This window comes from Rhea americana, unplaced genomic scaffold, assembly GCF_003343005.1.
Source record: "Rhea americana isolate MKP2758 unplaced genomic scaffold, rheAme1 scaffold_246, whole genome shotgun sequence".
NCBI lineage: Eukaryota > Metazoa > Chordata > Aves > Rheiformes > Rheidae > Rhea > Rhea americana.
The window spans coordinates 394,040-407,545 of record NW_028186364.1 but is presented as its reverse complement, the minus strand read 5'-3'; the positions used below and the strand labels follow the sequence as shown (position 1 = coordinate 407,545).

General features: G+C 36.2%; 1 protein-coding gene across 10 annotated transcripts in view; it reads left to right on the top strand.

Moving 5' to 3' along the window:
* The window catches only part of LOC146594871 (zinc finger MYM-type protein 4-like), a 45,013-nt gene that overhangs the window by 11,494 nt on the left and 20,013 nt on the right, over positions 1–13,506 (top strand). For 7 of the 10 annotated variants that reach the window (XM_085306719.1, XM_085306715.1, XM_085306714.1 and 4 more), the window contains 9 exons: positions 2,015–2,057; positions 2,447–2,983; positions 4,546–4,613; positions 5,213–5,383; positions 8,500–8,578; positions 9,046–9,298; positions 10,878–11,052; positions 11,171–11,383; positions 13,343–13,493. In XM_085306719.1, the coding sequence (XP_085162845.1) occupies positions 2,015–2,057; positions 2,447–2,983; positions 4,546–4,613; positions 5,213–5,383; positions 8,500–8,578; positions 9,046–9,298; positions 10,878–11,052; positions 11,171–11,383; positions 13,343–13,493 (1,690 nt within the window). Of the gene's footprint in view, positions 1–33; positions 53–2,014; positions 2,058–2,446; positions 2,984–4,545; positions 4,614–5,212; positions 5,384–8,499; positions 8,579–9,045; positions 9,299–10,877; positions 11,053–11,170; positions 11,384–13,342; positions 13,494–13,506 lie in introns of those variants that run through there. The other 3 variants (XM_085306718.1, XM_085306713.1, XM_085306720.1) reach the window with 3 other exon arrangements.

Here is a 13,506-nt window from a genome sequence, read left to right as displayed (position 1 = left end):
CCTAGGATGGCCTTGTGGTTGGGAACTGTCTTGGATTCCTTCCAAGTAGATTGTAAGTGTTGTCCAGAATATTTATGGTAGTGTCTAATGCCCACTTGCAAATTGCCCCTTGTGCCAAATTGAACGTTGCCTTTCTTTGAAAGTTAGAGAGATCCAGACAGCAAAATTAGATCTTCTCCTAATAACAAGATCTCTGTTTTGTCACCTATTAATAAAATATTTATTAATGCTAGAGGAGGAGGAGGAAGAACAGCAAGGTTTGGGACATATAAAGTGACCAGACTGTGATAGAACCGAGAACACTTCCCCACAGGTATTCAGCATCTCAAATGAATCAAAATACTTTGATGTAAATTTACTTCAACAAAAGCATTATCTAGTGCTCATGTGCAATGAAAAATTCTGTTATCCTACCAGCAAGAAAAGGATAAAGGAAGTTCAGGATGGAGAAAAAAAATAAAGGCTATTGTGTTTATGCATCAAAGGGTTTCATACTCTTGACGTTAAAAGGAACTTGCTGCCATTTGATTATACTGTTATTACATTAAAAACAGTATACCATTGCTGTTTTTGTTCTCAGCATCTGGTATTAGCACTAAATATATACAAGATTTATGGGATTAGTTTTGCACTAGTGTAAACTTAGTTRATTATATGTGGACTTGTAGATCATCATTAAACTTGCATTTCCTGAGACACTCCTAATACGTAAACACACATACATATGTGTATATGTGTCAGTGAGAGAACTCAGGCCTTGCAGACTTTTGTGGAAGGTGGTTGTGTACGCTTTTTTTCCTCTAGACARCTATGATCAGTGTGGCTTTTCCAGCCACAACTATCTCTGCTTACAGAAGGTGGAAAGTTTTGTTTTTAAAGTACAGTATTGAGTTGTCTTGAAATTCACAATGCTAGACAGGGCCTTTCTAGAACTTAGTTCCACATTTGTGAAGTTAGGCCAAAGGAGCTAAAACCCTGTTATGGACTTGTAGGAGATGTTGGATGGAGACTGATGGATTCTCTGCCATCGGATGAATCCTGTGACAGAGTACTGTCATSCTTTCCCAGAGCGATCTACTAAGGAACTGATAGTTCTCCATTRCAGTTCTGCGGAATCCCCGATTTATCAACCAAATGACTTGAGTTCAAAGAAATTAGAGATTATCCCTTTGCTTTCAAATCCCATTACTTTCCTTAACATGGCTTAAGAATTGATGTGTGAACAGGATCAACCAGAAAAGAAAAGTTAGAGCTAGAGATTCAGAGAAAGGAGAGATGACTTAAATGAACTATTACCTTTTAGGCAAAAAGGACAGATGCTAATAAAAGCAGGGCATTCTGGAGAAAAGCAAGTATTCTGAGTGCACATGCTTCTTCAGACAGCATTTAAGCATGCTGTCAACTTTAACATCTGTCAGCAGAAATGTAATGAAAGCGGATGTTTTGTACAATGCACAAAGTCGTCATCTGGTTCTTCCTCAGTGGCACTGACACTCAATGTCTCCCGACTCTTAGGAGTTAAGCATGATGTTCCACTGTCACTGGAAAGGGGACATTCCCTAGYAGAATGATTAAAGCTTCATATCAGTGTAGCCCATGTCACTGAAAATGGTGTGCATTGGTATTGTTCCATKTATAATGGTTAGATGAAATGAAAGCCTACAGAGAGCAGAAGAGGGCAGAATGCTTTTGKTATAGGATCCATGATCTCAATCTAATACAGGTATCTCCTGTAGAAGTGAAAATTTTGACATTCCCTTCTCTCTCCGTCYACCTTTTCTGGAAAGCCATACTAATTTTAAATTTTCATTGTGTGCTTTTTCTATGTATTTCTAAATTTTGTAGGATAAATGTCAGTTTTTAGTAATGTAACAGTCTGAATTCACAGAACTTTGCTTGGTACAGGAAAGGAAGGAGGAGGAATTGTGAATTTTTTATGGTTTTGGAAGGATACATTTTAACAAAGTACATCTCAGCTGAGCATGATAATGATATAGTGTTTTCCTTTTTACAGTTTGAAGATAAATCTGATGCAGTATTTGATATTGCAGAAAAATGTAAGTATTTTTATTTATTTCTGTAAGGTCATAGTTCAATAAAACACTTCTTAGGCATATCACTGCTGCCAAAAAGGCTGTCTTACTCTTCTCCCAGCTCTTGCTATTCATTTCATCTCTGCACTGCCCTTTCCACAAATATTGCTTATGATATGAGTTAAAGATAGAGCCTTTTTTTCCTATGTTAGTTTTACTAAGTTCAGTTTCTGTTTCACCCTGTGATGAGTAGGGCAGAAATGCTTCTTGTGTCAGCAGCATTTTATGGGTAGTGTTGGCCCAAGAAGGCTTAAAAGATCTACAGATTAGTAAAGGATGTTTACACATGTCCTTTGTTGCACATAAAGTTTGTAACTTATATGACTTTTTACCAGTGTTTTTTTTCTCCTTAGGTGGTGAAATCCTGGATGCAGACATGTCTGAGGACACTGACCACAACTTAACACCTGCCCTCGACAGCATATCTTATGGAATACAGAATCGAACAGGATCTGAAAACTCGCTGCTAGATGATGATGATGATGATGATGATTACTTTCTGAACTCTGGGGATCTTGCAGGCATACCTGTTGTTGGGAGTGACAATGAAGATGATCAAAATTTCACTCCAAAAGACACTCTTCCTTCAACAATTCATGCTGAAGACCATTTGGAAGAGGGCAAGAGAGTTACAGAACATGAACTGGACAGTGAAAAAGAAATTCAGATTCAAAATGCAATCCAAAAGGATCTTTCTTCTCCATATGAACAGGGCCCTGTATTTAAATCAATTCGAAAAGATTTTAGCATAACAAGAGATAATAGCAAAGAGACTTTTTCCACAAAGGACAAGAATAGAGAAGGACATTTTCAAGAACGTGAAAAACGGTTGGAAAAAATCCCTAAAGATACGGATTCTAGATTGAAAAGCAGTTTTCTTGACAAAGCAGGTAACTTGACATCATAGACATGGCTATCCAGGAAAGAGAAAGCACGAACTAGGTAGAAATTAGTGATAGAGCTAGTTGCTGAACACCTCATCTTGGCAAAGATAGTACGCCTAGTGATATTCAGGAAGGCATTTTATGAAGAACTCTAAAGTACAGTGAACTCTATATTAGGACTAGAATTTGCAAAAGGACCTGACAGCATTAGGGGGTTTTGTCCTCCACAGCTTGTGTCAAACCCTCAACACATCCTTTTTTGTAGTATTTCACTAAACCAAGCTGGGTGACACTTTAAGCTTCTTATGTTTTTCTGGCAGTTTTTTATAGACCTTGTAACTCCTTTAAAGAAAAGATGATGAAGGTCAGTTTAAGCTGGTGGCCAAGAAAGATTTCTTTAGAGCAAAGCACCAATTCTTCATTAATACAAGTGTACTTAAAGCACTGTGCATTTCATAGTGGCATCAGGGAAAGGATTACAAGAAGTTTATTAGTGTCTGCAGGAAGTCAGCCAAGAAGTAACCTGGGATCTACTTTTCCTGGGAGACAGCTCTCCTTTTTCCTCAGATATTTGTTTCTTGGACTTTGTCCAACCAACACAGAGAAGCAAAGATGCCTGTAATCCATTTCTCGTTTGAGAGAGCCTGAAAGGCACCAGTAGTCTTGCTGCCCACATACGTTTTATGATTTCTGAAGCTTTGGTARTTATAGTAGAACAGTAAATGAAAAAGTTCAAAGTAACTAGGCCGGAATATGTGATTTAAATTTTATTCAGAAGACTGTATGGATGGAGGGAAGGATAGACAATGACTATTTATTGAAGTTAACAGCTTGTAAAATTTAAATACTATAATCGTTTGTTTAGTAACAGCATCTTAAAATCAGTGCTTCCAGTTTCCACAGATGATAGAGGAACAATACAGAGGTTTTTAMAATAAAGAGGAGTTAAAGATGTTATCTTCAAGTGGAAATAAAGTACAGAATATTTCTGTGCAAAAGATATATTTCAGAAAATTGCAGATACTTACAATCTTAAGATTGTGGCTGAAAGCTGTGCAACCTCAGAGAGAGTAGTCATACTAAATGCTCGTAGGCTTTCTACTTAGTAACAAATCGAGTATTTGTCAACATATTAAAAAGATAATATGCTAAAAAAGCAATTTCTATTATTGGTAAGTTACTGTTCCCTGAGATGAGGGGCAGAGACAAAAGATCAGAACAGCAAAGGATGGAATTTATTGCTTTGAATAATATTTTCTGATGTAATAGAAACATGACAGAATTCAGAACTCACTGGGGTGTAGAAAATTCTGAGTGAACAATTCTGCTTCAGAATTTTACAACCATTTTGCTGGAATAGGAAAATAATGATCCAGTAAAATAATAAAATTGTCAGCTCTTTTTGAGCATTACCTTCTTGTTTGCAGGGAAGGGAAAGGGTGTAGTTTAATACTTCTGAGATGTTGACAGATGATGGGGTTGGGGATTAGTATGACACTCTAGACAGTTTTAAAGGAAATTCTTTGGAATCTGTATTCATTTATATTTAATGTATATGTTTTCCTCAGTTCATAATCAAGTAGAAGAAACATTACGGACGCAGTTAGCGCCACAAACTCCAGAAACTAACTTCAGGGTAAGCTATAGATCTTTCAAACACTTTTGCAAGTGTAGCAATATACTTGGAATAATTCAAAATACTTATTTTATATTTGAGTGTAAATCTGAGTATCAAGAAAACTGATCTTCTGACTCTTAGACATCTTTGCTACTTAAACAGTCTGCTTATAATTTTGTAAAATTTTGTTGACCCTCTCTTTGGATTGAGGATTCTTTTGATAGCCACTTCAGTACTCAGCATGGTCTGRCAGTGACTGGTGAGCCGAATCTAGACCTGGATGCATCCATCTGACCTGCTGCCTTTTTTTCCAGATGAGACAGGGAACAGCTGTATCAACAACAGACTCTGTCCAAACAACCAAGTGCCCCTACTGACAACCAACTTAGAGAGCTGGGTGGCTTCTGCTTTGTCCAACGGAGTGAAAAAGATTGGGGGTGGGATGGCAGAGGGTCCTGCAGGGAGGTAGAGGCAGCAGCTGCTGCTCTTCATTTCTCCCAACTTCCAGTGGCAGGACCCATTTCTCTTGGTCTGCAACAGAAACTCCCCCTTGGCAGCAGCCCAACTCTTTATGGCAGATGCAGGAGGGTGAATTCTTTTTCATATTATTGTTTCAGGAGTCTAGCTACCTATTTTCTAGTAAGGAATCTATTGGACAAGAGCTGGGGAATTCCTTTGCACCAAATATTAGAATTAAGGAGGAGCCTTTGGATGACGAATATGATAAAGCTATGGCCCCACAGCAGGGACTATTAGACAAAATTAAAGATGAACCTGATAATTCTGAGGTAAGTTTCCCATTGCATTTCTCATTTTGGTCTGACAAATGACCGCATAAGCTGGACATAAATTCAGCATTTTATTTGGTTTGTTGACCGAAATTTAACTTGAAGAATATAGTTTAGTAGAAGGATTTTCCCTCTTACACTACCGTGAAACCCAAACCCCCAACTTTTTGATATCATGTTACTGTATCACTGAAAATGTTATGCTTTTCAGTTAGAAACAAAACAAACTGCTCTGAAAGTCTCATTATTAAATCTGTGGCAATACAGACACTTATTTCAACTCATTCTTGATAGAAAATAAAATACAAATCATGTATTTCTGAATATTTTGTGAGATGACACAGTTAGAGCTGTGTAGTTGAAAAGAATCGTTCCTGCTACTTCCTTCTTAAAGGTTATCTTTGAGAGCCCAGTGGTTAGTTATTGGGTTTTGTTTTAAACTAATACATACAGGTCTTACCTTACTGAAATATTTAAATACATGCAGGTCAGTGAAGTCAATTTAAGCATATGTTTACCTGACTTTCTCATTTGAGACTAACATTTTTTGTAATGATATAGGCAAGAGTCCAGTGATTCCAAAATGGAGAAAGGCTGACCTTTGGATTGTGTGGTGCTGGGGCAAGGATCCTTGAGTTCTAAACTTTCTTTGCAACTGATTTGCTTTGTGATACCAAGGAAATCATTTATGTTTCAGTTCCTGTCTCCTCCCTGCTAATATTTGGGTTTCATGCCAAAATTGCAAAATACTGCAAATTTTTGGCACAGTTTGAACTGTACTGTTTAGCTGTCCGGTTTGGTCATGTGAATAGTGGTGATTTATCTGACCTACCCTTTGCCTTTCAAAATTAGGTGTACAGTCTTAAGCTAAGTGTTTAGAGTCTCTTTATACTCAGTGAAAAGTAAGCAAAACTTCTAAAAGCTCCCACTTGTCCTGACACTGGAGTTTTGGTGTTCTTGTTCAGACAATAGTATCTTCCTATGAACTTTTGCAGTATTTACTCTCTTGGGACCAGTTGTCTCCAATTTTTTTCTGCTTTTCTCATGATACTCTTGGCTAACTGCAAAAAAATATATATATAGTAAATTGAATATTTGAAACCATTCAGATTGCACTGCCCTTCTGGTTTGTTCAGTGTCAGTGAGGTTGTATTTATTTTTCCTTAAGCATATATAATGTCAAACCGTTAGTTAAATCTGTCTATTCTTTTGTCCTCCAAGATGGTATCTGGTGTGTGGATTTGTGTGGAATGTAATACAAGACATCTGTAATTATTAAAGATCATATCAATGACGATCTTACTCACATTAATGAATAAAAGTGAAGACTTGGGGAATTTAAATATCGAATACCTCGTTGTTCAAAATACTGATTCCTTTGAGTAAAATCCTATAATTATCAACTCTCTCTTATGCTGGAAAAATGTGAAAACTGAGGAAGGTTAATTTTAGTTTTGCTTTTAATTAGAATTACCGTTTTACTTTTTTTATGCATCCTGAGTGATAGAGCGTTTCTTGCTGTAACCTGTAGTTGGAGCTGAAGCTTCTTGGCTTCTAGCAAGCTCTGTTGAATAGCTGTGAAACTATGCTTGGGCACTCACAGTTGATGTCAGGACTTGGTTCCATTTCTATTCCTGATATTGAGTAGGGTATAATTTTTAAACTGTCATACTAAAAAAAACATAGTGTTTTAAAAACCAGTATCATGGCATGCCCATACATAGCTTAAAAGCTGTGTCTTGCTGGAAGTTTGAATGTTTCAGTCTGAGAGTTTACATGGTGAACTAGTACCATTGACTATTCTTCTGGGAAACCTGCTGAGAAATAGTTTGGTTGTCTTAGTATAGAAACTTGTAATTTTCCCAAATGAGTAACAGAAATGTTAAATCTTAACAGATATTATGCGGAGGTTAGGGTGTATTTTAAGAGATGGCTTAAGCTGAGGGAACATTCACTGCCACTGAAAAGTGAGAATTTATTTTTGCTCCATGATTTTGAGGCTTCCCTTGCAGTCAGAGAGCAACTGTTAATTTACTGAGGTGTCATAATATGACACCATACCCTTACTATTCTCAAATAACTGTAAGTAGGTTAAATCTTAGCAACTCTGTAGTTCCAAGAGGTTATTGTTTTTGACCTATTAAGATTTAAATGTAGAGTGTTAGAAGCTGCTTTATGGTTCAGATTTCTGGAGAAAGCATGAGCAGGAAGCATGGTGTCAAAGTATGAATAGCTGCTGAGAGTAAGCTAATGATTTATAGTACATCAGCTATTCCGCAAGCAGCTGTCTGTAGGGATTTTCTTATTCTGTAGTAAATGCAAGGTTATTCCCCTCTCACTGAGGCCAGTCTAAGCAGGGACTGTTACGGTCTGCTTGTAGCAATACCAGCTTCACAGAGCTGGTTCAAGAAACTAAGCTGGCCAAACAAACAAACCAAAAGACTACAGTAAAAACAGTTAGTTTTTGGCTGACTCAGCTCTACCGACCAGTTGAGCATCAAGGCCCAGAATAGATGATGGGGCAGAAGCATAGATGCCCCATTTTAAAACTCCTAAACCTGCCATGAAGCTTAGGCTCCTCCAAGGTACTTAAGTCTTAATGAAGTACAGAATACTTCCGATGATCTAGGTATGAGTCTCTATTTCATTGTTATTATCTATGAATTTGAAAATATTTGAATTATCTGAAATATATATTTGAAATATATTTCAAAATATTTGAATTTTTTTCACAGAGTAAGGGTAAGGACTGCAAACAGTAAAGCACTTCTAGATGGAAAGTTCTTTTTAGATGGAAAGCAGAGATTTCTTTTAAGTTTTGCTTACACTGAATTCAAAAGGGTCTAGAATACAGCTGGAAAGGGGAATGCATCGTGCAGGTGCACTTTTCCATTTCCGCATGTCACTCTCAATTGTATGCCGCAGCTTCTGAGCGGGTTGTGTGTGCTACCCCAGCACAGCAACATCTGTAAACCTGATCTTTGGAAAAGACTTAGGAGATGGTTTCTTGCTTTCCTCAACCTTAGATTCAATACAGCTTTATGAAAGAATGGAAATTGTGTAACTTGTTATTACATATATGTATTTGTTCTCCTTTTCCTTTCCCTTTGTTTTAGGAGTACAGCCAACAGCCAAAAACTCAGGAAGGGGAGCTGAAAATCAGTGCTGTATTTTCAGTCAGTGGCAGTCCTCTTGGTAAGGAATAGGCATGACTAACTTTGTTTAAATGTATAAAATATACCACTTTTGCAAGTGGTCTTGCAGATTATTCTACATTTTATTTGCTATGTGTAAGCCCAATAGAAAATAAGAACTAATTTGGTTCAGAGACAATGAAATTCAGAGATTGTAAAATACTTATATTTTTGAGGCAAAGTAGGATTGAATGTGAAAGGAGTGTTAAAAGCACGTTAGCAATTTAAGCAGTAGTTGACACTATCTCCTATGTAGAAAGCCAGCACAGAGCATGTATTTATAGAGATTTCTTCTGCTATTTAACACTCCCTTAGATTCTGATAATCTAAAGCAAGTTATAGGCTTTGTGTTTACCCCTGCACAACAGTGAATGATATACAGTATATATATGTGTGTGTGTGTGTGTATTAAAAAACAGTTACTATATGTTTTCTCTCTCTCTCTCTCTCTCTTTTTTTTTTTCCCAGCTCCACAGTTGTCGTCAGGTTTCCAGCCTGCTATGGCATCCTCTGGCATGAGTAAAATGCTTCCTTCAGTTCCAACCACAGCTGTTCGGGTTTCCTGTTCTGGCTGTAAAAAAATCCTCCAGAAGGGGCAAACTGCATACCAGAGGAAAGGCTCTACTCAGCTCTTCTGCTCCACACTGTGCCTCACTGGATACACTGTTCCAGCTTCTCGCCCACCAGCTTCTACCAAGAAAACCTGCTCAAGCTGCTCAAAGTAGGACAGTGTCATAACTTGTTCTAGTAATAATTGATACTCAAGCAAATAATGAAAGGCTTAAATTATCTTCTTATACTACATGCTGTGTTTCTAATGCCCACTTCTTTCGTTGAGCTTCCCTGCAAAAGATTGTGTCCGATACTGTTGTTTGTTGATCAGTCTGTCTACAGATAACGCTTCAAGTTCCATTTCATGAATTGGATTTTGCATACACATAGATTTAAAAGCCTCTACTGTGGAATGTGCTTCCTTTTTTTTTTTTTTGAGAACCAAATATAAAAACTGTATTTCAACAGGTACTGTGCTTCCCTCACGTTTTAAGATGTCATTATACTCTCAAAACTACTGTTTGGAAAAAATTCTTTAAAAAAGATGTTCTCCATTTTTCACAGCGTGTTGAAAATACAGGCCTGAATCTTCTGCTCTAGAAACCATTTTAATTATTAAAATTATGTTTCCTTTGTGTCGTTATCTCCAAAATAGCAAAGTAGAGTTCTGTTTGGCTCTTTAAGCTGTCATGAATATGACTCTTCCATAACTTAAGGCGAATAAATAGCTTCTAAGTCTAATTGTGTGCGAAAAGAATTACTTACATGTAGTATTTTTAGTTACATAAGTTTCTTYGCAAAACAAATGCTGCTTTATTTTTGCATCATTTCTTCAACAACAGATTTATTGCGTTCAGTTTTACAAGGTCAATAGAACTTCAACTTGAAACTTCAATTGATTATTCTTTTTACTTGATATCTCACTTTTCAGTCAGGCCTTGCAATAAAGTTCAGCTGTATTTGCTGTCGTTCATGTTTTTTTCTGTTGAAAAGTGGTTTTCATCTGATAAGACAAGTGAGGAGGAGGCATCCTTCCAACCACGGAAGTGATATAAAGATTTCCTCTTTTTTTTTTTTTTTCCTTTTTTAACTCAAGTTCTTTGAAACTTTCCTGCAAATGACTGTTTCTAAAGAAGGAGAAAGTAAGGAGAACCTTGAGTTTGTGAAATCCAGTAACAAACAAAAAGAATTGGAGACTGGAGATAAAAGAAGGAAAATTTGCAATAGTAGTCAGATTATTTTGGACTGAACTACATAGTGATYAGAAATTGTGACCTTTTGCATTTCTCTCTTTTTTTTTTCCCTACTGCATTATGATTGATATTTTCATTGTTAAAGGGAATTAATCCACATAACCTCCTTTCTGAATATTTTCACTAAACTTTATGCAAAACAGTTATCTCCTCCCAGTTCCTTTCCTAAAGGTTTGATGATACTACCTGACATGTTTATATGCCTCCTAAGTCCAGATAGCAAATGTTTTATAAAGTATCCACTTCCAAATAAACAACCTAACTGATTGTCATTTGTACTTCTTTACTATTTTCCTGTCAGGAAAAGAAAAATGAAGTCAGTTACTTTGATCAGGAAAAAAAAAAAAAAAGCTTTAAATCAAATGAATCCACCCTCTTCTAGAAAGAGAGCGTTCAATCTGCAACAAAAGAAAGGAGAACAGGTTGACATGAAAACATTTATTCTTCACCTCTTTATTTGTTTTTGTTTTGGTTTGTTTTTTTTTCTCTCCATAGAGACATTCTAAATCCAAAGGATGTAATCACTGCCCAGTTTGACAATGTAAATTCCAGTAAGGATTTCTGCAGCCAGTCATGTCTTTCTACATATGAACTTAAAAGGAAACCTGTTGTTACTATTCATACTAACAGCATTTCAACCAAGTGCAGCATGTGCCAGAAAAATGCGGTGGTAAGTACAAACTCCTTTTCCATTTGAATTTCCTTTAGATCAGGACAACTTGATATCCCAGAGATGAACTATTCCATATTCTTTCTATTCTTATTACATATTCTTTCTATTCTTCTAGATTAGACATGAAGTGAATTACCAAAATGTTGTCCACAAGCTCTGCAGCGATGCCTGCTTCTCCAAGTTCCGGTCGGCTAATAATTTGACCATGAACTGCTGTGAGAACTGTGGGGGCTACTGTTATAGTGGATCTGGCCAGTGTCACATGCTTCAAATAGAGGGACAGTCAAAGAAGTTCTGCAGTTCAACATGTGTTACAGCATACAAGCAGGTATATTTTGACACTTGCGATACTAAAAGTTTGTCTTTGATTAGATTTTGAGTGTTTTAAGAAGTAGATCTTGATTCATTAGTTGATAACTTTAGTTACTATCTTGGCCTAAGATTTTCCCTTTTCCATTTGCTACTAAATTTTTGTTCCAACTTACTGCTTTGTTTCCCATATTACTAAAATGGCTATTGAGTGTATGTATGAGAAAAGGCACAGTAGAACTGCCCAGCAGTAGTCCACTGTGACAAATCTGGGCCAGCCTGTCAGGAGATGACCATCATCTGACAATGTGTAAGAACCTTATGAGATGAGCTGAGTTTTTTCTGCCTTTGAGGTGCTCCCTGTTTAAGTATTACTCTGCCAGATATGAGTGACAATGTAGTTTCCCATTGGCTGCCTCACAGTCCTTAAAAGTGAATAGTATAACTTCAGGATATCTCACATTATGACAGATCCTTCTTACTATTGATAAAGAAATTGTTTATTTTCAAAATTCCAACTTTTTAAATATGTTATCTCGATCATGCTCCACAGTTTTATGGTCATGGGTACCTTAAATACTAAAAACGTGMGAGAACCCTTTACTTCTTTGACTCACCTCAGCTATTGAGGTTGCAGTGTTTGAATTACATAGAGAGGAAAAGTGATAATTAGTTGATCATTGTTTTTTTWCTTTTAATCTTTAATATTTTTATTTTTATTTTAATTGTGCTTCTTGAAGAACTGAGCAGTAGAGACTCTAATTTAGTATGGTAGCTCAGTTATTTTTGACTGACCTATTTTAATGCGATTACTTTAGGAAGAATTTCCTTGTAATAAGATAGTGTAACTGTACATTTTATTACTCTGCTGCCCCATTATTCAGACCACTTAGACCAAGAAAATGAATGAATTAAAAATTTGGTAAAATGTTTCTTCCAGAAAGTTACCTACAACATTGGTTGTCTTCTGAAGGGCTATTGTAACAAATATGGAAATTAAATTGACTAACCTGGAAAAGAGAGGGATTTCCTACTGTCTTTGTATCTCACAACATAACGTCATATAAGTTAATCTTCCAGGAAATACAGTATGTTCAAAGCTTATAAAAAGCTTATAAAAGAAAGAGTAATCTAACTGTTTTTTTGTCTGTTTGTTTTTCAAACAGCACTCATCTCAATTGGCAGATATATTCTGATCATGTGTGGATTTTTTGTGATTTTTTTTTTAAATCCTTAGAAATGTATGCTCTGTGCTATCCTGTGAAAATCTCATATAGCTGTTTATAGAACAAAGTGCATTTTTAAGGACACGGTAATAAATGATTTGGTACAGTATTTCTCAAACTGTTTTCRAAACTTAAAGATGCTAAAAACCTTTTAGTGGTTGTGTAGGCACCTATATATTGAGTCTATGGAAAAATAGACTTCTTTTTGTGGCTCTCTTAAAAAAAAAATAGTTCATAGACCGTGCGTTGAAAACATTGTGATTATTACTAGGAGATAAAAGATATATCTGTTCCCCATTTTCTTGCCAAAGGTATCTTCAGGGAATGTGTTTCTCCATATTTCTTGTTTTCTAATCTGCTGAATGGGATTATTGCTTACATACATAGCTAAATGTGTTAAGCCATAAGCAAAATGTAATTTGTCTGCAAAAATGTTAAAGTAGTCTGATATAAGTTACTTGATATGTGCTACTACAACATGTATTATAGTTTGCACTTGGAGGCTTTAGTCCTAACAGCCTAGGAACTGTTTAAATTTGCCTAAAACAGTAGTRCTTACCCTGAATGATAGCAAGCATGTTGGAGAACTGAGGCAAGTATACCTGCATTATAAATAATACAACTGTAACATAAATACTGTTTCAACTACACTGCCTCTCATTTTATGCACATTATATTTGTTAGTGATTAATTTCCAGGTTAATAAAAAATACTAAGTTTCAGATGAATGACCTTTGTTACTGTTTCCACAGAAGTCAGCTAAAATTACACCTTGTGCACTGTGTAAATCTTTGAGATCTTCTGCTGAAATGATTGAGAGCACAAATAACTTGGGAAAAACTGAACTGTTTTGCTCTGTTAACTGCTTGTCAGCATATAGAGTTAAAATGGTTACTTCTGCAGGTAACTTTATTCT